The following is a 26694-nucleotide window of genomic DNA, read 5'->3' on the forward strand; positions in this document are numbered from 1 at the left end:
GGGATAGAACTGTGTGTATACTTGCCTATCTTTACTAACGGCCTTATCTCAAAGAGTAGCAGATGCAGAGAGATTCAAAGCAGGTTTGTTGACCTGAGGTCTCTGTCTTACCCATCGTTCTATTACCTTCAAAAACCATTCGCCTGCATTCAGAGTCGATATGAAATCCCATTCGTAGAATTCACTTCTTTTGAGGTCAGCACTGGATATCACCTCCTCAATATCAGTTGTTCGCTTGAAGTCATTGTCATGCAAGAGGAAAGGCACACTATCGTAACTGCAGACAGAGGGAAAAAAGAGAGGCAAGTGTAGGTAAGTTGAATACAGCTATCTTGGTAGAGAAAAAAAAAACAAACCCACTGCCATCAAGTGGATTCTGACTCATAGCAACCCCATATGACAGAGCAGAACTCCCCCTGTATGATTTCCAAGGAGCGCCTCAGGGATTTAAACTGAGAACCTTTTGGTTAGCAGCCATGCCTCTTAACCACTATGCCATCAGGTTTTCCTCTTGGTAGAGAGGATCTTTGAAAGCGTATCAACTTCACAAGTCTTATTAGGGTCTTTCCTCCCTCACAAACCTCAGTAAAGCACTAAGTAAGAGTCATTTATACTTTGATGTCAATATTTTCCTGCCCTAGGTATCAATATTTTTTCATGATGTATAAAAATCATATTAGTGATGGTGAAAGAGCAGATTCTCTATTCAGGGTAATTCCAGTGCCAGGAAAGTAGCAGGTATAGTAGTGACCTGAGAGTAGGGTGAGTGAAAGTGTGAGTCCTGAGGTCCCCAGGACCATAGTAAGCAGGTGTCCACATAATCTTTGTGTCTTTCTGACTCTTTCCCTGTCTAGGCACCTGCCCTAGGTCTAGAACTCTCACATCATATGGTATCACTAGACAAGTTTCTGGTCCTGCTATTTGCTATTTGCATTGGGGAATCTCTGTTTCTATTTAAAAAAAAAAAAAAAAAAAAAACTCTCTTGCCTTCTCAATAGAGTATCTATGAAGAGAACTTGTACAATGGCCACGACAGAGTAACAGGTTTGGTAGTTACCCTCTAGCCATGAACAACTGGAAAACTAGACAAAATAAAGGAAATAACTCTTTTCAGTCAGTGGACAACAGGGAGCACAGTATTATGTTCTCTGAGAAAAAATAAATATGATAATCCCTACCAATACTCAGACTTTCTTACTGCAAGTGACTGTGGCACACAGAAAACCTAAAATGAGGAGAAAGAAATCAAAGTAAAGAAAGGCCAAGGCAGCTGGAATTTGTGAGCCAGATCCCCACAGAAATTGGAAAGAAAGAGTTCCAGAAATCTTCACAGAAGTCCCTTGAGTCTATGGCCTAATACCAATCTGTATACATGTAGGGTAAAACTCTATAAAGCTTGGCAAGAACAACTTGGCAAGAAAAGAAAAAGTACCAGAAAGATCTAAACCAAACAGTTTTCAGAGCCAACACGGGTGTTAATCATTCAAGTTCCTTCTAGGAAGAGTAAAAAGAAGAGTGGAGGCACCTTGGGATATTCATTAGACACTCCAGAGGACCACACCTTAGAAATGGGGCTAATTGACATCTAGAATAATTTAGATTTAGAGTCATCATAAAAGAGCTTGAAAACAAACATCTAAGAAGTCAAATGTTTCTGCCTCCTAGAAAAAAGTCCAACATCCTTTAAAGGAATACAACAAAATAGCACCCAGCAATGTAAAATCAAAATGTCCAGTATGTAACCAAAACTTAGACATGCAAAGCAGCAAAAAAAATAAAAGGTGACTGACCCATAATAGCAGAAACTACTCAACAGAGAAAACTCAAAAATGAAAGAGATGATAGTAGACAAGGATATTAAATAATATAAAAAAATATATAAATAATAAATGTAAAGCAAATAACCATACGAGGAAATAAATGGAAAATACATTTTTAAAAATAGGAATCATAGAGGTGAAAAATATAGCAACAAAAAAATTTTTTCACTGGATGAAATTACCAACAGATAATGCAAAGACTGGTGAATCTGAAGATGCTGCAATACAATCTCTCCAAGCTGTAGCATACAGAGAAAAAAGACTGAAACAAAAAGAACAGCATATCGATGTGGCCTGTGAGACAAATCAAGCAGAAATACATATGCGTAACTGGAATCCTAAAATGAGAGGTGAAGCACAAAAAATATTTGAAGAAATAAAAGTTAAAATTTTTCAAAATTTGATGACCATTATGCATCAACAGATCCAAAAATCTCAACAAATTCTAAACAGAATAAATACAAGTGTACAAACACACACACAGCATATTAAGGATCACCATAATCAAACTGGTAAGGAATCAGTGACAAAAGAAACTCTTAAAAAGAAGCCAGAGAAAAAACAGACATATGTACACACTGGTATAAACATTATCATTATCACAGTGGAATAAAGATAATCATTATTACAGCTTTAAAAAAAAAAAACCAAACCCGTTGCCATCAAGTCAATTCCGATTCATAGTGACCCTATAGGACAGAGTAGAACTGCCCCATAGAGTTTTCAAGGAGCACCTGGTGGATCTGAACTGTCGAACTTTTGGTTAACAGCAGTAGCACTTAACCACAACGTCACCAGGGTTTCCTGTTACAGATTACTCATTAGAAAATATGTAAGTCAAAAAAACAATAAAACAACATATTCGAATGCTGAAAGAAAAAGCTGATAGCTTAGAATTCTACATTCAGTAAAAATATTCTTCAAAAATAATGGTGAAATGAAAATATTTCAGACAAACAAAAGGCACTAATATCCATTTCTAGTAGACCTGCTCTATAGGAAATATTTAAAGAATTACTTAGGCAAAGTGAAAATTATATCAATTGAAAACTTGGATCTACACAAAAGAATGAAGACTGCAGGTTATGATAAATATGTAGATAAATATTTTTAAAAATTCCCATTTTTTAATTGCTTAAAAAGATAATTGTTTGAAGAAAAAATTAGTAACAATGTGTTATGAGGCTCAATACAGCAACAGGCTGAAGAACTGACACCAGTCCTGATTAAACTCTTCCAAAAGATAGATAAGGCAGGAATACACCCTAATTCACTCTATGAAGCAAACATAAGCCTGATACCAAAATCAGATAAACACACTACAAGAAAACTGGAGGCTAATATCCCTTATGAATATAGATGCAAAAATCCTCAACAATATACTAACAAACAGAATTCAACAGCATATTAAAAGATTCATGCATCATGACCAAATGGGATTTATTCCAGGAATACAAGGATAGTTTAACATTAGAAAATCAATCAACATAATACCCCATACATCAATAGAACAAAGGAAAAGAAAAACATGATTGATCATCTCTACAGATGCAGAAAAGCATTTGATAAAATCTACTACTATTTCTTGATGAAAACCTCAAGAAGATTGGAATAGAAGGGAAATCTTTCAATATGATTCAGGGCATATACGAAAAGCCAACAGCTAACATTATACTTAATGGAAAAAGACTGAGAGCTTTTCTTCTGAAATTGGGAACAAGACAAGGGTGTCCGCTCTCACTGCTTCTATTCAACATTGCATTAGAAGTCCTAGACAGCTCAATAAAAGAAGAAAAAGAAGTAAAAGGTATCTAGATCGGGAAAGAAGCAAAATTATCTCTATTTGTGGATGACATGATCCTGAATATGGAAAATCCAAGAGTCCACAAGAAAAATTCTAGATATATAATAGAGAAATTTAGCAAAGTTGCAGGGTACAAGATCAACAAACAAAAATCAACTGTGTTTCTAATACACCAGCAATGAGAGATATGAAAAGAAAATTACAGAAACAATTCAATTTACAATAGCATCTGAGAAAATAAACTACCTAGGAATAAATTTAACCAGGGATATGAAGGACTTATACAATGAAAATTATAAAACACTGTTGGAAATATTAAAGAATACTTAAATAAATGGAAAAATGTTCCATATTTATGGATTGGAAAACTTAATATTGTTAAGATGTCAGTACTACTTAAAGTGATCTACAGATTCAATACAATCCCAGTCAAAATCCTAATAGTCATCTTCATAGGAATGGAAAAACCAATCCTCAACCTCATATGGAATGGCAAGAGGACATCAATAGCTAAAGCAATTTTCAAAAGGAAGAACAAAGTAGGAGACTCACACTTCCTTATTTTAAAACATATTACACAGCTACAGTAATCAAAATAGCATAGAGACAAATAACAATAGACTTATAGACCACTAGAATAGAACTGAGAATCTAGAAATAAACCTGCATGTATAAGGTCAACTGATTTTTGGTAAGGGTATTTTTAAGTCCATTTGACAGGGAAAGAATAGCTTCTTCAGTAAATGGTGCTGGGAAAATTGGATTTCCACATGCAGAAAAATGAAACAGGATCAATGCCTCACATCATATACAAAAACAAATTAAAAATGGATGAAGGACCTAAAGGTAAAAAGTAAAACCATAAAATTCTTAGGAGGAAATGCAGGGACAATGTTGTTAGGCCTAGCTTTTAACAAGGGATTTTCTAATATAATAACAAAAGCACAAACATTGAAAGACAAAATAAACAAATGAGACCCCATGAAAATCAAAAAAAATTTTATCAAAATACCTTATCAGACTTCCAGCCAACATGGTGCCACAGACAGAAACACCACGCTGTCCCTGCACAGCAAAGACCCGAAAAACTAAGCAAAACGAGACCAACGTCAGTCCTGGAACCCTAAGTGTCAAATTAAGAGAAAAAGAACTCAGCCAAGCACTGAAGGGAATAATAAACTGGCAAAGGATGGAGAGCAAGGAGAAATATGTGCGGTGGTCCCCTATCAGGTAATGCAGCACGGATTCACCATATCGGACTCCTGCTGGAGATAAGCATCCAGGGAGCACAGGAAAACAGCTTCACGGAGCTCACAGCAGGAGACGGAGCACCCAGTAACCAGTGATATATGTTTCCCATCCCCCATATTCTCCCCGCTGTTCTACCTCCGTGCCTCCTGGCTGGCAGTGGCTCCGTGGGCTGGGAAGTGCGGCATCCATGCTGCCTGGATTTGCCCCACCCACATCAGAGATCAGTGTACAGGGAGTATGAGAAAGCAGCTTCGTGAAGTTCCCAGCAGGTGAAAGAGCACCTGGTAACCAGCGATATATGCTTTTCTAACTTCCCACCCTTTTTACCTCCCCTGCCCTCAGCCTCCTCTGCTTCCCACCAGCTGCAGTCTCCTGGCCCTGAGGGAACTGCTTTGGCCCTGGGCTGCTTGGATTCACCCCACCCACACTGGATGGCTACCTGAGTGCCACTTGTTGCTGCTGTTGCTTTTTTTCAATTTCTTTTTGTTTCTTCTGTGCCTCCCACCACCTCCCCCTCCTTTCTCCTGAACACCTGAATCCCTGTGACATCTCTGCTTCCTCTTGAAAGCCTGTGAAGCACCACTCGACTGGGGAACCACTCCCCCAGGACGCAACACCACGCTGCTGGGATCCCCGAGGCTTTTTTTTTTTTTTTGCTTTCTTTTGTTCTGTTTTATTTGTTTGTTTGTTTTTTCATAGCTTGGGAGCCTCTTCCAGCCAGGCTACACTGCACGCATTAGGAGCCACTCCCGCAATCTGTGCAGCTGCGTAGATGGGATCCTTTGGGGCACTTCTTTTTTCTTTCTTTCTTCCTTTCTGTCACTCTCATTTCTCAATTCTCCCATCTCTATACTTACCTTCTCTTCCTGTCTCCTACATACCTGGCTCTGTGTGACATCTATACCCGCTCTAGCCAAGCTATATTGCACAGTCTGGGAGCCACTTCCCCGGTTTTTTCAGCTGCACCTGTGGGACCACTGGGGATTTTCTTTTTTCTCTCTTTCAAGTTTTTATCTAGTTATTTTTTTTCTTTTTTCCCTGTTTTTTCCTTTTTTTTTTTTCTCCATTTCTGGGTTTCTCATCTCTCCACTCCAGTGGCAAACTCCCCTAGCACTCTTTTTTTGGTGTTATTTTATTTTTTATTTTTTAGGCTCCTGCTTCTCTCTCCTCTCTCTTGTCTTTCCCATACCCATATAAGCTCCACACACCACAACCTCCCCCCTCCTTCCTGCCTACCTGCACCATGCACTGAACATCACACCCCCGAGCAGTACAGATACGGCCTACCGAAACCTGCCAAGCGCTGAATCCTGACCCCCGTTGTCGGCCCTAATATGTGCCACAAACAACCCACTCCAGCCCTTCCCCTTTGGCTGGACCTGCCCTGCTGCACCATAGCTGAGTGACTGGCCCTGCCCACTGGACAAGGAAGTGAAAAGTACTGTGACCACAAACGAGCAAACAACAAAGAACGCACAGCCCGCCTGCTCAATTTATAATTCAATAAAACAAAACTGCAGGAGTAAACAAACAGGTCTACAATCAATAAATAAAGAAATTAACTACTGAATATCCGAAGACAGCAGACAATATCAAAATATAAAAAATGAAAAAAAGGACAGGATGATTCCAAAGGCATCCAAAATAAAGCACCAGATAACTTCACAGCAGAAGAAAAGTCACTAGAACTACCTGACAGGGAATTCAAATCTCTAATATACAGGCTATCTAAGAGTTGAAGTGGAGAACAGACAAAAATAAGGAAAAAAACAGGCAAATTCATGGAAAAGGCAGACAAAGAAATGGAAGAATTCAGGAAAATAATACAGAAACAAAATGCCAATATATTCACAACTAGAAATCATACAAAAAAAAAAATTAGAAATCCAAAAGATAAATAACGGGAATTTCACAAATGGACAGTGTCACAAAAGGGCTGAGAAGCAGGTCTGAAACGATAGAAGACAGAATCAGCAAAATTGGAGACAAACACTTGGATACAAATCTGAGGAAAAATTAGAAAAAAGAATGATGAAAAATGAAGAAACCCTGAGAATTATGTCGGCTAAAATCAAAAGCAAAAATTTGCGAGTGATCGGAGTTCCAGAATAGGGGAGAAAATGGAAAACACAGAGAGGGTCATTGAGGAATTGCTGAGAGAAAACTTTCCTAATATCATGAAAGGTGAAAAGATGACCATTCAGGAAGGTCAAGAAACCCCACATAGGAGAGACCCCAAAAGAAAATCCCAAGGCATATCATAACCAAGCTCACTAAAACCAAAGACAAAGAAAAATCCTGAGAACAGCTCAACAAAAACAAAAAGTCATATACAAAGGAGAAAGAATAAGACAGTTGTTGTTGTTAGGTGCCCTCCTGTCGGTTCTGACTCATAGCAACGCTATACACAACAGAACAAAACACTGCCCAGTTCTGAGCAATCCTTACAAACATTGTTATGCACAGCTCATTGTTGCAGCCACTGTGTCAATCCACCTCGTTGCGCGTCTTCCCCTTTTCTGTTGACCCTGTACTCTGCCAAGCATGATGTCCTTCTCCTGGGACTGATCCCTCCTGAAAACATGTGCAAAGTATGTAAGACACAGTCTCGCCATCCTCGCTTCTAAGGAGCATTCTGGTTGTATTTCTTCCAAGACAGATTTATTCGCTCTTCTGGCAGTCCATGGAATACTCAATACTCTTCGCCAACACCACAATTCAAAGGCATGAATTCCACTTTGGTCTTCCTTATTCATTATTCAGCTTTCACATGCCTATGATGCTATTGAAAATACCACGGCTTGGGTCAGGTGCATCTTAGTCTTCAAGGTGACATCTTTGCTCTTCAACACTTTAAAGAGATCCTTTGCAGGAGATATACCCAATGCAATGTGTCTTTTGATTTCTTGACTGCTGCTTCCACAGCTCCTGATTGTGGATCCAAGTAAAATGAAATCCTTGACAACTTCAATCTTTTCTCCGTTTATCATGATGTTGCTCATTGGTCCAGTTGTGAGGATTTTTGTTTTCTTTATGTTGAGGTGCAATCCATACTGAAGGCTGTGGGCTTTGATCTTCATTAGTAAGTGCTTCAAGTCCTCTTCACTTTCAGTAAGCAAGGTTGTGTCATCTGCATGACTCAGGTTATTAACGAGTCTTCCTCCAATCCTGATGCCCCATTCTTCTTCATGTAGTCCAGCTTCTCATTATTATTTGCTCAGCATACAGACTGAATAGGTATGGTAAAAGAATACAACCCTGATGCATACCTTTCCTGACTTTAAACCAATCAGTATCACCTTGTTCTGTCCGAACAACTGCGTCTTGATCTATGTAAAGGTTCCTCAGAAGCACAATTAAGTGTTCTGGAGTTCCCATTCTTCGCAATGTTATCCATAATTTGTTACGATCCACACAGTCGAATGCAGATAGTGGAGGTACACAGAGGAGAAGATCACTGGAAAAAAAAATGTCAGCAAGCAAAAAAACAGAAGGGTTGAAAGGATAATCTACATTAAATTTGAAATTACAGTAGTAAGTGAGGAGAGAAAAACAAGGCGTCAGGAGCTCATTGGCCCAGCACCCTTGCCACATTATGCCCATGACCACTAGACATTTGTTCACCAGTGACACCAGCAGCTCTGCTTGAACATCCAGTTTTTATCCTGACTCAAAATATTCTGCATGGAAGGGTTGTCACTTTTGGGTAATGTCAAGAACCCTGGTCTGAGGTCATGAAATCTAGTTCTAATTCGGGCTGTATCATGTACATTATAGCCATATGACCTGAGCAATACACTTTACTTCTTGGGACCCAGGTTCAAACCACAGTTTCCTCTATCTGTGAAACAGAATGTTAATTTCTGTTCTGCTTGCCTCACACGATGGCCGTGAAGAGGCTTTATACATACCACATACACTACTATATCCACGCTAGAGATGGCCCCAGACTTCCCACTTCCTCAGCTGCCCAGCTTTGTCAATTTTACTGAGAAGCATGTCTTTTTATCCCTGCTCTTGCTCTGATCCAAGTCTTCCTTTGTCTCTCCTTGGACCGTTGCTACAGTCATTTTACTCATCTCTCTGGCAAGTCTTTGTTACAGACTTTCAGATGAATCCTTCTAAAACACATCTCCAATAAGGTCATTTCTCCTCTAAAACCCCCCATGGCTGCTCATTACACATTCCGGGCTCTGCATGGTCCAGTCTCAGTCAGGCCTACACTCAGTCACACCTCTCCTCACATAGCCCTCTCCAGCCCACAAAGCACATCACTTTTGGCATCCATGCAAGTTAGCTCACATACCTACAAACTTACTATTTCTCATTTAAATTCCTTTGAATAAGCTGATGCCTCTGCCTGGAATGTCTCTTTTCCCCAACTCTGCTCGATAAAATACTATTTTTCCTTCAAATCCCAACCCAATCACAACCTAGAGCACAGGGTACTTTTTTTAAATCACACAATAGGAGGCAACCTTTTCCTTCACTGAGGTTCCATGGCACTTGCCTTATTCTTCTCTTGAAAGCACTTACTGCAAATGGTCTTATACTGTGGTTATTTGTAAATATGCCACGTTTCCTTCACTGGGTTGGGAACATCTCTTAGATAGGACTGTATCTTACTTATTTGCATTTCCTCAGCACTCTGAAGAAAGCCTGCAATATAGTAGATGCTCAGTGAATGTTAGTTAAATAAATTGTTGAGTGTTGGTATATAGTATACGGTTTGCCATGGAGATAAATTTGAATTATGCATGGGAAATGCAGAGTGTGTGTACGATTTGTGGTGTGTGTGGAAGGATGTTTGCCTTTTATTCCATTTTTGCCTAGATTGAGAATGTAGGGGTACAGACGTGTGGTTTGTAAGGGGGACATGGTTCATATGTGTGGTATCTGCATATACACCATGGGTACAGGAGAAACTCTGCAGGGCTTCCCCCTCTACTCCTTGGGTCAGATTGGTCCTCTTCCATAGAATTGGCCTTATCTTCTCCTGCTTCCACCTCCATCCCTGATCCTGCTTTCTTACCTTATATGTACGTCAGACTCTAGTCCATAGGCTCCATGTTCAATAGCTTTCTCAAAAGACATCATGGTGTTCTCAGGCCCGGACTATGAAAGAAAAGATAAATGACAGTCAAGAGAAATAGACTGGGAGTCTGGTGATCTGGGTTTGAGGCCAACTTCAACAATTAATTCCTTATTCTTATCATCTCAAGCCAACCCATTTCCTCCCCAGGGACCCCTATGGTTTTGAGCTCACTTTCTCTCACCTATTCACCCCATGCACACCTGTACTCACCCTTGTTCACCATGGTCAGACCTACCATGGGGGCACCTCTATGTCCAAAGAAGTTGGGCTTGGGGCCTAACTTCTCCTTATCTTGGATGCAGGGAGAATGAATCCCCAGTGGCATCACGTAGAGAAACAAAAGGACAATAACAAAAGGCAGTCCAACAACTATTTGTAGAGCTGAAAAAGTTGGAAGAAAGGGGAAGAGAGAAAAGAAGAAAAGGGAGATGAAGACCCATCCCAAGCAACTGACTATCCCAAAGCAGCAGTCTGAGTAAATACCCAGCCCATCGGTTTCACTGACTCTGTGGATTGGCTAATTTACTCTACTTCTGTCACATCCCCACCTACTTTCAGTGATTTGCATGTGAAAGTACAAGACTGTCCAAAAATACGGCATTATGTTAAGGCAGCATTACTGGAACTGGAAACTGACAGGGGAATGAATTGTGCAGGGGTACAAAGGGAAGGAAGCAGAGGGAATGTTAAGGATTAGCTTCTCAGGAGGAGGAGCTTGGCTGATTTCGAGAAAGCCCTAAAGCCTGTAAAGATCAACCTAACATGTCCCTATATTTGAAGGCAGTGTGGTATAATGGAAGGGTACTAGCTGACAGAAACCTGGGATCAAAGCCAGGCTCTGCCACTTTCTAACTGTTGCTTAACCTCTCTGGGTCTTCATTTTCTTATATAAAATGGGGCTATTCCACTACTAACATCTGCCTCACAGACTTGTTATGACTTTTTTGACTCAAAACAGGTACTCAATAAATATTACTTGTTTTTCTCTCTCTATCCCTCTTGCACACACACACACCCTGTCCACAGCCCATTATCACTGGTCATTCTCCAACACTTCACCTTTTAGACTTTTGAGGACATTTTAAGTTACCACCTATGCTTCATTGACTTTCAAATCTAGGTCTCCAGCTCTAACCTTTCAACCTTGTGAGTATATGACATCTCTCGGTTTTTTCTCTCTCATAATATGGCATCATGGATCTTCTGGACCTAGCTAAAATTTAGGAAGTCAAAAAAAAAAACCCATTCATTATTGTCACCTTTAAGTTCTTGCCCCAGAAACATCTTCTAAAATTCATCCTCCACAGACATATATACAAACATACATATGTACAATGGCATCGCTATCAATTCAGTCTGGCTCTTGCCTGTATCCTTCTACAAATCAGGAAGCAAATACCCTATACTAAAACAATGGTAAACAGGGAGGCTTAGAGAAAAGAGTCTACTGGTTCCTCAGTAGGAGTAGTAAGAGATAACTCTATTCTCAGAGCAATTAAGTGTACAGCTGATTCCCTTTTGTTTCCATTATACCAGGGCAAAGATTGAGAGAAAACCAGTGACAGAACTAAAAATCTTTACTCCTGCTGTGAGTCCCCAGGTGTGACAGACAGGGATTCACAGGGGCCTGCTTTGAGTTTCTGGGAGGTAACCAGGGACCTATGGGTCTCATAAAAATTCATTAAAACTAGTAATATTTTCTAAACCAAACTGAAAGTACTGTGACTCTTATCAGTACTCTGGTCAAATAAAATTAAAATGGTCCCACTGCCCCCACCCCACCATTCCCGGACAGTCAATGTGTAACAACATACAAAACAATCTTATTTTTCTAGAAGAAGAATCCCTCTTTAGAAGACCTATTTGGTCAGGGAAATAAATACTATGACACAGGCCATTTACAGCAGGGAGTGAGAACACAAGGAACACGCCTGAGTAATGAGCTAAACTACTTTCAAAGAGCCATAGGGTTGGCTAGCTACCAAGGCTCTGTTTCACTGAGTGCAGTACATCAGCTAAAGCCAGAGCTGAATGGGTCAGGCAAGGGTCTGCCAAAATGACATACCTTCTCCTTCCAACTGGACCAAGTAGTAGGACACAGGCCATGAAAGGATAATCATCAAAGTTATGCAGGCCAGATGCCAGTAGGGAGCAAAGATCTGGGAGAAAGCCAGAAATCAGGCTGGATACACCTGGACAGACAGTGCTAGAACTGCAGGATGATGCTTACCTTCAGAGACAGCCCAAGTATCAGCCACTTGTCTCTCCATAATTTGCATAAAACCCACAACAAAGTGATGGATAGTGCTGTCACTAGCAGAATCAGGATCTGAGGAAACAGAAAGGATCTTGGGAAACAGAAAGAATCTCCTGACTTCCAGGCACTAAGCTGGAACCAGAACTGACCTTGGGGATTGTATGTGTGTTCCCAACAACAGCAGAGTCCTCACTCCTCATTCTTTTAATTTAACCTTCCTGCAAACCCTCAATATTGGATGGATCCAATCATTCACTTTCTCTGATCCCAAGTACATTGTGTGGCGTGGCTAGAAAATATTACACAGCCGTATGGTCTGAGGACATTACTAATTTATCATTTCCAGCCTCAACCGGACCCTCAACCTGGATTGGCGTCCCTCTTTCATTCTCAACGATGGCCGTAGCAAATATTCACTTCTGTATACGACTCAATATAATTATAACCAAATAATATTTTGTAATTACCTCTTTAATGTATGTTTTCTCCAGAAGACTGTAAGGTTCGTGAAGTCAGGGATAGCATTTGTATTATTACTACATCCTCAGAGTCTTGCAGACTGTCCGACACATAGTAAGCATCGAATAAATATTTGTTGAATAGATGAAAAAAGCTGCCAAATCAGACTCATAAATCACAGGTCTTACCCAACGCCAAAGTTTGCGAATGATTTAAAGGATACACACAATCATAAGGTATAGGTGAAGCATTTCCCCTTGGAGAAATCTGATCCTGTCAAGAAAGTTCTTTCCTCTCCTGCATTAGGATACATTCTGGTTTGGGACTAGAAATGTAAGGTGTGTTCTGAGCAACATATGCAGAAACACTGCCTCACAGAAGGGGCCACTTTGGTTACAGAACATCCCTACTTCATATACCATTAATGATATCACTCCACCCAGCCACGTCCCCTACCCCATAAATCTCTAAAGTCCAGGTTTATTTAGATTTACAATAAGCAACCTAGTTATACTAGGTATACCCTCCAAAAAAATTTCATAGATATGGACTATACATTACATTTTGGCTAACAAATACCTTTAGTGTGTTTACCAGGATATCTGGTTATTAGCAGGTTCACAGGGAGTTTCGATTTAGGTCATTCATTCCACCCTGGACATCTCTAGGTAGAAGGGAAATAGGCTATATGTCTGTCACTAACCTCTTCCTAGTTGGGTTTATCATGAGTGCATTAACACTGAAATTCCAAGTGCTACAGAATCTATCTTCCCAACAGAAACAGTCTATGCCCCAAGTCTAGTAAGCCTGGTCCTTCCTTGCTTGAAGGTCCAACTGAGGTAGTTACCTTCCAAGGGGATGCCAACTGTTCTCATAACCCACCTCCATCATCTCTCATTGCTGTCAGACTTAAAACTGCAATTAGATCCCAGAATGCCTCAGGAGATTAAGGCTTACAAAAGAATAACAAGATTTTGCTCATTTACATTGGCAAAAATCCTGTAGCATGTATGTAGGATGCTAGACCAGGAGAAAAGAACATAAGTTTAGATCAGGCTAAATTTATTGATAAAGTTCCATTTACCAGAGATTCTGGATTCAATATATCAGGATCCAAGTGTTAAACAGCTTTGGGTCATTCTAATTGTCTGCAATCTTGGTTCTATAGTGGCCTATGCCTAATGAAATTGGGATGATAGCAATGTCTTGGTATGGAACAAAAAATCCAAAGATTTAGGGAGAAAAAGATGTTGGAACGCTATCGCCTGTGATCAGCTCACCTACCCCATATCATGGTCTCTGGGAGGTCTCAGAAGACCCTGAAAAATACACCATGGCTGTCTACTCAATTCTGACTCATAGTGCCCTACAGGACAGAGTAGAACTGCCCCATAGGGTTTCCAAGGAGCTGCTGGTGGATTTGAATTGCTGACCTTTTGTTTAACAGCTGGGCTCTCAACCACCATGCCACCAGGACTCCATGAAAGTGCCAGTATACTTAAAAAGCACTGTTATGGCTATCCTCTAGGCCTGAATAAAGGTGAGAGATGCTGGGCTCCCTGATTTCCAAGGGGATGATGAGATCCAGCTGTAGTCAAAGCCAAGCAGCAGAACTGCCAGGAGAAGGTGAGCATGGTTTCTATAAGAGGCACAAGCCCGGAATGGTAATCAGAATATTTTAACTGGAATAAATTCAGGCCTTCAACTGGTTCATTTCGGTTCGAACCCCTGCTGAGAATCTGCATTTTTAACAAGTTTTCAGACAACGCTAATACTGCTGGTTAGGGATCAATTCTGAGAACCACTAGTAGAGCAGTGGTTCTCAAAATTTATTATACAGGAGAATCACCTGGGGATCTTCTTAAGCTGTAGATTCTGACCCAGTATATCTGGGGTGAAAATGCAAATTCTCAGCAGGGATTTGAACCGGAACGAGCCAGTTCAAAGCCCTGGATAAATTGGTAGTGGCTAATTGATCATAATGTCCCCATTCTAAAATAGTGATCTCACTAAGATCTATTCACTTCTCAGTCTACGTTCTTTCCTTAAGGATCTCATGACTTCAATTTTCACTTATTCTGACAACTCTTAAATTTCTACTTCCAGTTCATACTTCTCATTTGAGTAAGAGAAGATTTAAGGGGACCACTCAGCGAATTTGACGTGTTCCTGGATTTGGGGAAATACAAGGAATAGTATTAGAGCCACTCTTGGAAAAGTCTATAAAAAGGCAAAAGCCTGGGACTGGAGCTGCTCCTGCCTGTGGCAGAACAAAAGGAGGTTTATTTTGGAAATGAGCTGCATGTCTACAGATAGTGGACAAAGTTGCCAGTTTTCTGGGAACCAGATATGGACCCTTTGAAAGAAATCATGCTGGCGTCATCTTAAAGGGATCCCACAAAAGGGAGGGTCAAAAGGACCTTACAGAGAAATTCTAGGACGAAAGACAGGCATTGACTCCATCAAGCGAGTTGAAGTCAAGGTTTTCAGCAGAAGGTGACACACAGAAACTACCCATGAGGAAAAGATCTAGGAACTATGCATTTATCTGGTCCAGACAGAATAACTGAGATGACCAGAGGAAGAGGACCCTATGCCCTCTTCACCAGTATAGGCTTCCAGGCCTGAATCAGGCCTGAATAGGGGAGGGAAGAAATTTTAAGATTAATAAAATTGAAGTTTGAGTTATTACAATGAACTGAAACTTTCAATGCCTGAAATAAGAATGTTCTTATGACTAAAAAGGATTGAAAACTAATGGACCTTTCCTAAGATCCTTGCCTAAGATTTTTTCTGGGTGGGAAAAACAAGGCCACAGAGTGGGTTTAACAGGGAGTGGTGAGAAAGAATGAAGTTTGAATTTGTCTTGGGTTCAACTCCTTCAATAAGCCAGTTACATCTAGTAGAAATTATTTCAGTTAAAATAGTGTAAGTAAATCTCTTCTCTCTAGAGGAAACAACAAAAGACTGACTGACTCTGTACCTAACCCTGAGTGCCAGGGAGGCACAGTCAGTCCTGGTTTTAAGGACTCCTATGAGGATTCAGATGTCCTACCTTATGGCACCAGTGCAGGTATAGTTTGTTCCCTTCCCAAACCAACAAAAATCCAAGTACCTGCAAAAGAGAAAAGAGGAGGTAATTTTGAAATTACCAAGTTGTTGCTCAAACCATTGTTCTGGAGCTCAAAATTCCACAGTCTGGCACTACAGTCACTTCTTGCTATACCTGCACTTCTTAGCCTCTGGGACTTCGCCATGTTGTTCCTCTACCTGGAAAGCTCTCTCTCCCCATTCCACTTACCCTTCAAAGCCAGGTCAAATGTTACCTCCTATTTTTAACTTTTAGAAGCTTCCCCAGAAAGAATTAATTATTATTTCCTCTAGGATTTTATAACAATCACCCCAGTAATACCCTTTGTGAGTTCCTGCCAATTCTTTTCCCCTGGGTTGGACTTGATTCCTGGCATTACTCAAACCAATTTGCCAGAGGACCCAGGTCAGGGGCTAGCCCTTCCAATGGTCTTTTAAAAGCTATTTTTTGGGGAAATGGTATGTAACATTACCACCACAGCTACCACCGTGAACACTGGTACGTACTCAATAAATCTTACTTAGACTTGGCGTACATCTATCTAGTTACCAAGCCAGTGCAGAGATGAAAACTGAAAATTGGAGTATTCCTCAGAAGCCTTGTATATTAATGATAATTTGAATGTGTAAGGCCCTTTATCTTTTTATCAAAATATCATATATATGATTTCATTTGTTCTTTATCAAATACTATGAAACATTTTATTATATAATACTCATTTGAAAGGAGGAAACGGAGGCTCATACAAGTTATATAACTTGACCAAGCTTACAAAACAACTTAAAGATAGAGCAAGAAATAGACCCAGGCCTCCCTCCATGTTTAATGTTGTCACCATTGCAGATATTCAAAAAGAGGTAGGGTGGTAGTGTAGAATAGAAAGTTCGCTAAAATATGTTAGTTTACTGGGCAACTAGCACTCACGCCTACCTGAGAAGCTAACTTTACCATTTCTTGTTTATTGTCTATGAAAATGGTGCAATTCAGTGGCCAGGGTTTGGCTTAGAGCATGTCCTTCACAGGCATTTTCTCTATTTAAAAAAAAAAAAAAAGCTTCTAATTGGTCCCTCTGCTTGCAAGCTCAAACTACAACTTCCAGAACGATTTTCCTAAAATAAAAATCTGATTTATTTCAAATGTCTTAATCTTGCATTCCAGGTCTTCCAAAGTCTGTTACGAGCCTACTTTTCAGTCCTGTTCCCCATTATTCTTCATTATGTCCTACACACTAACAGAACTGACCATTCTCTCTTTTCTAGACTTATTCCGTAGTTTTCTATCTCACTGCCTTTGTCATGATGTTCCTTCAGCCTGGAATATTCTTCACCATTCCAACATTTGTAGTCCACATCCAACATTCTCTTAAGGATTTTATTCTAGTACCACCTTCTTCAAGAAGTCTTACTTAATAGCCATGGCTGGAAGCTAACCTCTTCCTTCTCAGAACCCCTGTAGAACTCTATTTAGGCTCTCCAATAACAATTATAATGCTCCACCTTGTGTTAATTATTTTTGTCCATAACTGAGCCCTACTAGATCTAACTCATTGGGTGAAGGGGAAGGGGTTGTTTCACTTTACATCTCATACCTATTTCCATAAAATATTGTGCATGAAACAGACACTACATATATTTTGTTGATCTCTGTATTCTCAGTACCTAGCACAATGTTCTACTCATAGTAATACTCAACATGTTTTGTTGAAAGAAAAAAATTAATGCAAATGGTGGCTGATTTGGAGGTTAGGTCCTTCTGTGTCAAACAGGAAATCAGTAGGGGCAGAGAACAGTAGATTCAGAGAGAGATGTCTGCCTTCTGTATATGTGAGTACTAAAAAACTCCAATTGCCTAAAGTTATCCTCCCATATGCTTCCCATTTCCACAGCCTTTTCTCTTCCCTGGCTTGAAATTCTCACACTACACTACACTGCTATGTCAGGCAAAGAGACAGGGTCACTACTGCTTAAAGACTTTTGCTCTAATGTGCTTTTCATTTGGGCTAGGTGACTAGCATTTGCACATTAGAAGGGATTTAACAATCTAGCTAATTTAACTTGTAAGGCCCAGAAAGACTGATTCCCAGGGGATGCAATATGAAATGAGATGGTTTCATGTGTGAAGGTATTACTGATGGGAATCTGCAAGTGCCTAAAATTACAATACTGTGTGAACCATAGGACAGGCTATGAAACAGGGGGGATAGAAAGAGGATATTCTGCCACCCTTTAAAAGGGTCAAATTGGTAAGGCACATTCTCTAATAGCACAAGCCTTTTTTCCCCCTCTACCTCTTGTGCCTAAATTCAAGTAGCTGATATAAAACCAAACTCTGCTAAAAACAAGGGAAATCTTCGGTTTTGGGGACACTAGAACCAAGTGCATACCATATCAGGGACAGGAGCACCTCATGAGTCCACTCATGGAGACAGTCAGGGAAAATGGGAAGCATTACTCACCAACAGCAATGAAGTGTAGGCAGTCAGGATCCCAACAAGAGACAACAAAACAATGGACCAGTAGAACCAGATTCCTGTAGTTAAGTACATGGCCCTGCAAAAATGTGTTTCAATCCTTAATACACAGCAGAACGCAGTAGAGTTTTTGCCAGGGATGGGACAACACAGGACTGAATGAGGCATAGGAGAACCAGAGAGATAAGAAGAGGTTTGGGAACAGATCTATGAAGATCTTTGGTTTGGGGCTATTTAGTTGAGGACTTTGAACACTCTCCTGCAGGCAATTGGGTACATTAGTGGGGTCTGTATAAATGGTAAGATTATTTTTAAAAAGAGTTACTTAGAATATATATTCAAAAATCATATCCTTTAATAGCACAATATAATAATATACACATACTAAAAAAAAAAAAAATACTAGAACGTGAAAAAAGGAAAACGTCTTCCCAAAATACCACCCCGTTAATAAAACTAGTACTTTCCATCTTGGCAGTTTCCTTATCCATGTGCATGTATATTTTTTATAGAATTGTAATCACAGTCAACATATTAATTGCTCTGTTCTGTGGGAGAGATTTTGGCTCTTTAAAAACAGTCCTAAATATTTTTGTTCTTGAAGTACTTTATGAGAGGGAAATTACTAATGATCTGCTAAGAGAAATAATGTCATACTTAGTCTAGGTACATATGCCAAAGAATTTAAACTTTTTATTTCAAGATAGCAGAGTGATAATAAGTTGAAATTTCTTCATCTCCATACAAAACCTGGAGAAATTATATTTTAAATATATAAGCTATAGATCAATGAAAAAACAACCACATTAAAAATAAGAAAGAACCCTAGAGGTTGTGGTCCCCAGGCCTTCTGTTAGCCCAAGACAGGAACCATTCCTGGGAATTCTGGGAAATAACAGTTTCAGTTTAACTAAGTTGACCCAATTCGTACACCACCACAGTTCACCCATTGTCAACTTGGCATTCATAGACATCTCTTTTAATCATCCTTAACTTCTAACACGATGTGATTATCCCTCATACAAACAAAAACACACTAACCCTCCCCAAAAAATATACTATTAGTGATGCTTATTTGTCTTAAATAAATATTGATATACAAGGCTAACTATTGGTAACACATCTATGTTCAATGGGAGGGGAATGGGAGAGAAGGGAAAAATATATATATATGCATATATACGTATATATATATACACAGAGACACATGCACAGAATTCTGGCTCCCATGACCTTTGTCCTCTGGTGTCACAAGTAGTTAGTCATAAGGTAAAAAAGACTGTGCAGATGTAATTAAGGTTACTAATTAGCTGACCTCAAAATAGGGAGATCAACCTGGATTACCTGGATAAACCCAATGTAATCACATGAAGTCTTTAAAACAACAAAGGAAGTCACAGACATGTAGTAAAAGCATAAGTCAGAGAAATATGAAGTATGAAAAGCACTCGACACATCATTGCTAGTTTTAAAGATGGACGAGACCATAAGCCAAGGAATGAAGCTGGCCTCTAGAAGCTGAGAATGACCACCAGATGAGAACCAGAAGGAAAATGGAAGCATCAGTTCTACAATCATAAGGAAATGGATTCTGGCAACAACTTGAATGATTTTGGAAGTAGATTCTCAGCCAAAGCCTCCAGGTAAGAGCCTAGACAAAAGGAGATAAGTGGAGCTAAGGTGTTTCTAGATCCTTGCATTATCCAGAAAGAGAGTGAAAATACTAATTAACGTTAGATTTCGATAATGTTAGACTTTGTAATTTTTTGGGTGGGTACAAAAAGAATAAAGTGGGTAGGGTAGAAAATGGGCATATACCTTCCAAGTTAAGAGAGAAGAAAATAAAATAATACAAAATGCTCAATACCAAAGAAGGCAAGAAAAGAGAAAAATATGAATATAGAAGTGATGGGATAATAGTATTAGGAAGATTATAGATGTAAGCTGAAATATAGTAGTAATTATATTAGTACAGAAATGTCTTTTATTTGTAACAAACTGTAAATATTGTCAGACTGGATTTTTAAAAATCCAACCATATGGTATCTACGAAAGAAACTTCTAAAACATTAAATACAGACAGCTTAAAAAGAAAAAAGACAATGAACAGAAATTTGAAATAAAAAAACACAACACTATTTACATTAGCACCAAAAAATTACATAGGTATAAATGTATACAAGATCTACATAAGGAAAACAAAATCCTGATGAAAGAAATCAAAAAAGATCTTAATAAATGGAGAGATATTTCGTGTTTATTAAGAGGTAGACGTAATAGTATAAAGATGTCAATTATTCCCAACACGTCTATACATTCAAAGCAATCTCAGAAAAAGTCCCAGCAAGTTACTTTGCAGATATCAACAAAATGATCCTAAAGTTTACATGAAAAGGCAAAAGACCAAGAATAGCCAGCACAATACCGAAGAAGAACAAAGTCAGAGGACTGACACTACTAAATTCATGACTTACTTTAAAGCTACAGTGATCAAGACAGTGTGTACTGATGAAATGTATCACATGCCTAAATGTTAAACACAAAAATATGCAACTTTTGGAAGATAACACAGGAGAAAATCTAGGTGACCTTGGGTTTGGCAATGCATTTTTATATACAACACCAAATTCATGATTCATGAAAAAATAAAAATTGGTAAATTGGACTTCATTAAAGTTAAAAACTTCCTCTCTGTGCATATTGATGAAAGAATAGACACATAGATCAATGGAACGTAACAGAGAGCCCAGAAATAAACCCACACGACTATAGTCATCTGATCTTTAACACATGGGCAAAGACAATTCCATGGAGAAAATAAGTCTTTTCAATAAATGGTGCTGGAACAAATAGATATCCACATGCATAAAAATGAATCTGGTGCAAAATACTGGTAGAGGAAGGAAAAGACAAGCACAGAATGGGAGAAAATAGTTACAAAACATGTAGCTGATAAATAACTTGTATCCAAGATATATAAAGAACCCATAAAACTTAACAACAAAAACACAAACAACCCAATTACAAAATGGGCAGAATATGTGAACAAACATCTCACCAAAGAAGATACACAGATGGCAAATAAGCATATGAAAAGATGGTCAACGTCATATTTCATCAGGGAATTGCAAATTAAAGCACTACACACACCATTTAAAATGGCTAAAATACAGAACACTGACAACCCCAAATGCTACTGAGGATGTCGAGTAAGAAGAACTCTCACTCACTACTATTGGGAATGAAAAATGGTAGAACCACTTTGGAAGACAATCTGGAAGTTTCTTACAAAGCTTAATACAGTCTTACCATACGATCCTGCGATAGTGCTCTTAGATGTTTACCCAAACAAGGGGAAAACTTATATCCACATAAAAAGTTGCACATGAATGTTTAAAGCAGTTTTATTCATAATTGCCAAAAATTGGAAGCAACCACAATGTCCTGCAATAGGTGAATGGATAAACAAACTGTGGTATATCCATTCAATGGAATATTATTCAGCAGTAAAGAGACATCAGCTATCAAGCTACAAAAAGGCATGGAGGAACCCTAAGTGCATATTGTTAAGCAAAAGAAGCCAGTCTGAAAAAGCTACATACTGTATGATTCCAGCTACATAACACTGTGGAAAAGGAAAAACTAGAGAGACAGTAAAAAGATTAATGGTTTTTTTTTTTTTTTTTATGCATTGGGGTCAGGGCATTCAATAGATAAAGCACAGGCAGCGAAACTATTCTGCATGATATTTTAATGGTGAATACATGATATTATGCATTTTTCAAAACACACAGAACTGTACAACACAAAGAGTGGGTGCTAATGTAAACTATGGACTTCAGTTAATAATAATGTACCAATGTTGGTTCGTCAAGTGTAACAATTACACCACACTAAAGCAAAATGGTAACAATAGGGGAAACTGAACAGGGAGGAGGGGGATGCATGAGAATTCTTCGTATTTTCTGCACAATTTTTCTTAAACCTACAACTCTAGAAAAGAAAGTGTATTAAAATAGAAGATAAAAAAGAAAAAGGATGAAAAAGTTAAACGATGCAAAGTGGTATGGATATATTAACATCATACAAAACAGTCTCTAAGGTTAAAAAGTACCTTACAAGACAGTACCCAGTACTGGGGAAGCCAGCACAACTTGTACAAGGCAAGCTCATGGAAGCTCCACAGACACACCCAAACTTCCTGAGGGATCGAGTAACTGGGCTGAGGGCTCTGGGGGCCATGGTTTCGGGGAACATCTAGCTCAACTGGCATGACACAGTTTATAAAGAAAATGTCCTACATTCTACTTTGGTGAGTAGCATCTGGGGTCTTAAAAGCTTGTGAGCGGCTATCTAAGATACTTCACTTGTCTCACCCCTTTAGGAGGCAGGGAGACTGAAGAAAACTAAAGACACAAGGAAAGATTAGTCCAAAGGACTAACGGACCACAGCTACCAAGGCCTCCACCAGACTGAGTCCAGTACAACTAGATGGTGCCTGGCTACCACCACTGACTGCTCTGACAGGGATCACGACAGAGGGTCCCCAACACAGCTGGAGAAAAATGTAGAACAAAATTCTAACTCACAAGAAAAGACCAGACTGATTGGCCTGACAGAGACTAGACAACCCTGACAGCATGGCCTCCGGACGCCCTTTTTGCTCAGTTATGAAGTCACTCCTGAGGTTTACCCTTCAGCCAAAGATCAGACAGTCCCATAAAAGAAAATGAGACTTAAGGGGCACACCAGCCCAGGGACAAGGACTAGAAGGCAGGAGGGGGCAGGAAAGCTGGTAATAGGGAACCCAAGGTTGAGAAGGGAGAGTGTTGACATGTCATGGGGTTGGTAACCAACATAATAAAACTATGTGTACTAACTGTTAAATGAGAAGCAAGTTTCTTCTACAAACCTTCATGCAAGTACAATACTGAAAAAATAATAATAAAACCCCCAGAAATCTACAAAATTTCAAACCTCTGTTGAAAGTGATCAAGAAAAAGGAGGGAAGACACAAATATCTGACATCAGACATCAGAAATAAAAAAGGAAATAGTACTACAGATGCTGCAGGCTTTAAGAACTACACGAAGGGGATGCAGTCAGTAAAATCCAGACTACGGGAAAATCTACAGGACAAAAAACTTATTTCTTTAACAAATAAGCTGCATGGGGAAAAGTTTGTGTCTGGGCAAGTGGGAACCTCTAGATTAAAAGAGACTTAAAAGACATTTTAAAAAGGCTAAATCAAGATACAGTACTGAGAGATGCACACTTGACGAAATTATGAAGAAAAGCAAGGAAGTAATTATCATAAAGTCAAGCAAAGATTACTTTTAGGGGGGCAGAGGGGATTGCGATTGAGACAGGGCATGTGGAGGGCTGCCATGGTAGCTGGTGAGGTTCATTTCATGAACGAGCAGTGATTCACAGGCGGTGTGCCTTACAGTAATTTAATGATTTTATGGTTATTGTAGCTTTGTTATATTTTAAAATAAAAAAATTAAAAGGATAGTAAGAGGTTAGTTATTATGAACAACTTTGTGCTAATAAAGTTGAAAATTGCATAAAACAGAAACATTCCTAGAAATATGTCCTATATAAGCGTTTTAAAAATTAAAACAGTCATCAAGATGATTCACAGGTAAGTTCTACCAAACATTCAAGGAATAAATAATTCCAACTTTATACAAACGTCCAAAAAAAAAAAAAAAAATAGCAAGAGAGGGTTTACCAAGCAACTCATTTAATGAGGCTTACTTAACTTCAGTACCAAAACCTGAAAAGGACTGCACAAGACAGGAAAACTATGGGCCTGGGAGAAACGGTTAACCGCAGGCTTAAACTCTTTCTTCATGGGAAGATAACATCAGTTTTACTTTTTCCCAGCACTGTTCTTAGAAACATACCAAATCGGCTCATGAAATACTAATGTAGTTTAGTGTGAAAGTGACCTCCGAGTGGTACCTGTGTCTGGACTAGAAGGACTGAGAACACGCATGCATTGAACATGAGGGCCTTGCAAAACTCAGGTCTTGGCTTCTTTGTGCAGTGTCTCTTAGAAATCTTGCCTATATGGGGCCTTATCACTTAAAATTTAGTGTGACCTTTGTGGGCACTAAGAAGCTGTACCGGCTCCCATAAAAATGTCTGATGCTATCATGCTGACATGCTGTGTTTCCTGATCTCTATTGAACCTCATGCAAGGTTAGACCCTATTGTGCCCATCACTATGAATGTGAATCTGAACAAAGTCCACTGCAGGCCAACCTTACTCATAAACAAAGATACAAAAGTCATAAATTAAATATGAGAAAACAAAATCCAACCATAAAAAAAAATCCAACCGTAGAGACAAATAAAACACTATGACCAAATTGTGTTTATCCAAAGAATGAAAAATTGATTTTATATTAGAAAATCAAATCATTTTCCATAAGATAATCATACAATACTGTTAACAGATGCAAAAAGTATTTGATAAAACCAAACATACACTCATGGGGGAAAAAAAAACCAAGTAGTCTAGGAATTTAAGGGAGATTCCTCAACCTGATAAAGATTATACACAAAATAATCTCCAGCAAACATACTTAATGGCAAAATGTTGCAGATTTTTCCTTTGAGATCAAGAACAAGAAAAGGCTGATCACTATCATCACTTCTACATAAAATTGAATTGGAAGGTCTAACCAGCTCAGTTGGCAAGAAAGAGATATAAAATATAAGGACTCAAAAAGAAGACACAATAGTTATTACTTACAGATGATATGACAGTAAGTAAAAATTCAAAAGTGGCCTACAAATAAATTATAAGACTAAGAAAAAAGCAAAATTGCTGATAATAAAATCAATATATAAAAATCAATCGTATTCTTAAATATCAGTTAAGAAAATACAATAGCATAAAATAGCAAGTACCTAGGAAAAAATCTAACAAAATATATATAAGATCCCTAAAGGGAAAAATCAATACATTTTATTAAGAAATATTTTCAAGGACCCAACTTAAGGAAGAGACAGGATCAAATACAAGGACTAGCAAACTCAATATTGTAAAGAAGTCATTTCTTCCCAAATTAATTTACAATACCAATCAAAATCTCAACATACTTTTTTTTTTAATAATTTTATTGTGCTTTAAGTGAAAGTTTACAAATCAAGTCAGTCTGTCACATATAAACTTATATACGCCTTACTACATACTCCCATTTACTCTCCCCCTAATAAGTCAGCCCGCTCCCTCCTTCCAGTCTCTCCTTTCGTGACCGTTTTGCCTGTTTCTAACCCTCTCTACCCTCCCATCTCCCCTCCAGACAGGAGATGCCAACACAGTCTCAAGTGTCCACCTGACACAAATAGCTTACTCTTCATCAGCATCTCTCTCCAACCCATTGTCCAGTCCCTTCCATGTCTGATGAGTTGTCTTTGGGAACGGTTCCTGTCCTGGGCCAACAGAAGGTTTGGGGACCATGACCGCCGGATTCTTCTAGTCTCAGTCAGACCATTAAGTCTAGTCTTTTTATGAGAATCTGGGGTCTGCATCCCACTGTTCTCCTGCTCCCTCAGGGGTTCTCTCTTGTGCTCCCTGTCAGGGCAGTCATCTGTTGTGGCTGGGCACCATCTAGTTCTTCTGGTCTCAGGATGATGTAAGTCTCTGGTTCATGTGGCCCTTTCTGTCTCTTGGGCTCATAGTTATCGTGTGACCTTGGTGTTCCTCATTCTCCTTTGATCCAGGTGGGTTGAGACCAATTGATGCATCTTAGATGGCCGCTTGTTAGCATTTAAGACCCCAGACGCTACACTTCAAAGTGGGATGCAGACTGTTTTCTTAATAGAATTTATTTTGCCAATTGATTTGGAAGTCCCCTTAAGCCATAGTCCCCAAACCCCTGCCCTTGCTCCGCTGACCTTCGAAGCATTCAGTTTATCCTGGAAACTGCTTTTGGTCCTGTCCAGTTGAGCTGACCTTCCCTGTATTGAGTATTGTCCTTCCCTTCACCTAAAGTAGTTCTTATCTACTATCTAATCCGTAAATAACCCTCTCCCACCCTCCCTCCCTCCCCCATCTCGTAACCACAAAAGAATGTGTTCTTCTCAGTTTATACTATTTCTCAATATCGTATAATAGTGGTCTTATACAATATTTGTCCTTTTGCATCTGACTAATTTCACTCAGCGTAATGCCTTCCAGGTTCCTCCATGTTATGAAATGTTTCACAGACTCGTCACTGTTCTTTATGGATATGTAGTATTCCATTGTGTGAATATACCATAATTTATTTAACCATTCATCCGTTGATGGACACCTTGGTTGCTTCCAGCTTTTTGCTATTGTAAACAGAGCTGCAATAAACATGGGTGTGCATATATCTGTTTGTGTGAAGGCTGTTATTTCTCTAGGGTATATTCCGAGGAGTGGGATTTCTGGGTTGTATGGTAGTTCT

At 39.1% G+C, this 26694-nt stretch overlaps 1 protein-coding gene across 1 annotated transcript in view; it reads right to left on the reverse strand.

The window, feature by feature from the left end:
• LOC100660903 (glycerophosphodiester phosphodiesterase domain-containing protein 4-like) overlaps positions 1-18553 on the reverse strand; it is an 81523-nt gene extending 62970 nt beyond the window's left edge. The window contains exons 1-8 of the mRNA XM_064288734.1: positions 18233-18553; positions 15742-15801; positions 12201-12299; positions 12036-12129; positions 11106-11183; positions 10206-10351; positions 9908-9990; positions 127-277 (exon numbers count right to left, since the gene is read on the reverse strand). Coding sequence (XP_064144804.1) covers positions 127-277; positions 9908-9990; positions 10206-10351; positions 11106-11183; positions 12036-12129; positions 12201-12299; positions 15742-15801; positions 18233-18415 — 894 coding nt within the window. The 5' untranslated portion in view covers positions 18416-18553. The remainder of the gene's footprint in view (positions 1-126; positions 278-9907; positions 9991-10205; positions 10352-11105; positions 11184-12035; positions 12130-12200; positions 12300-15741; positions 15802-18232) is intronic.
• Between the last annotated feature and the right edge of the window lie 8141 nt (positions 18554-26694).

The sequence above is a fragment of the Loxodonta africana genome, chromosome 7 (assembly GCF_030014295.1).
Source record: "Loxodonta africana isolate mLoxAfr1 chromosome 7, mLoxAfr1.hap2, whole genome shotgun sequence".
NCBI lineage: Eukaryota > Metazoa > Chordata > Mammalia > Proboscidea > Elephantidae > Loxodonta > Loxodonta africana.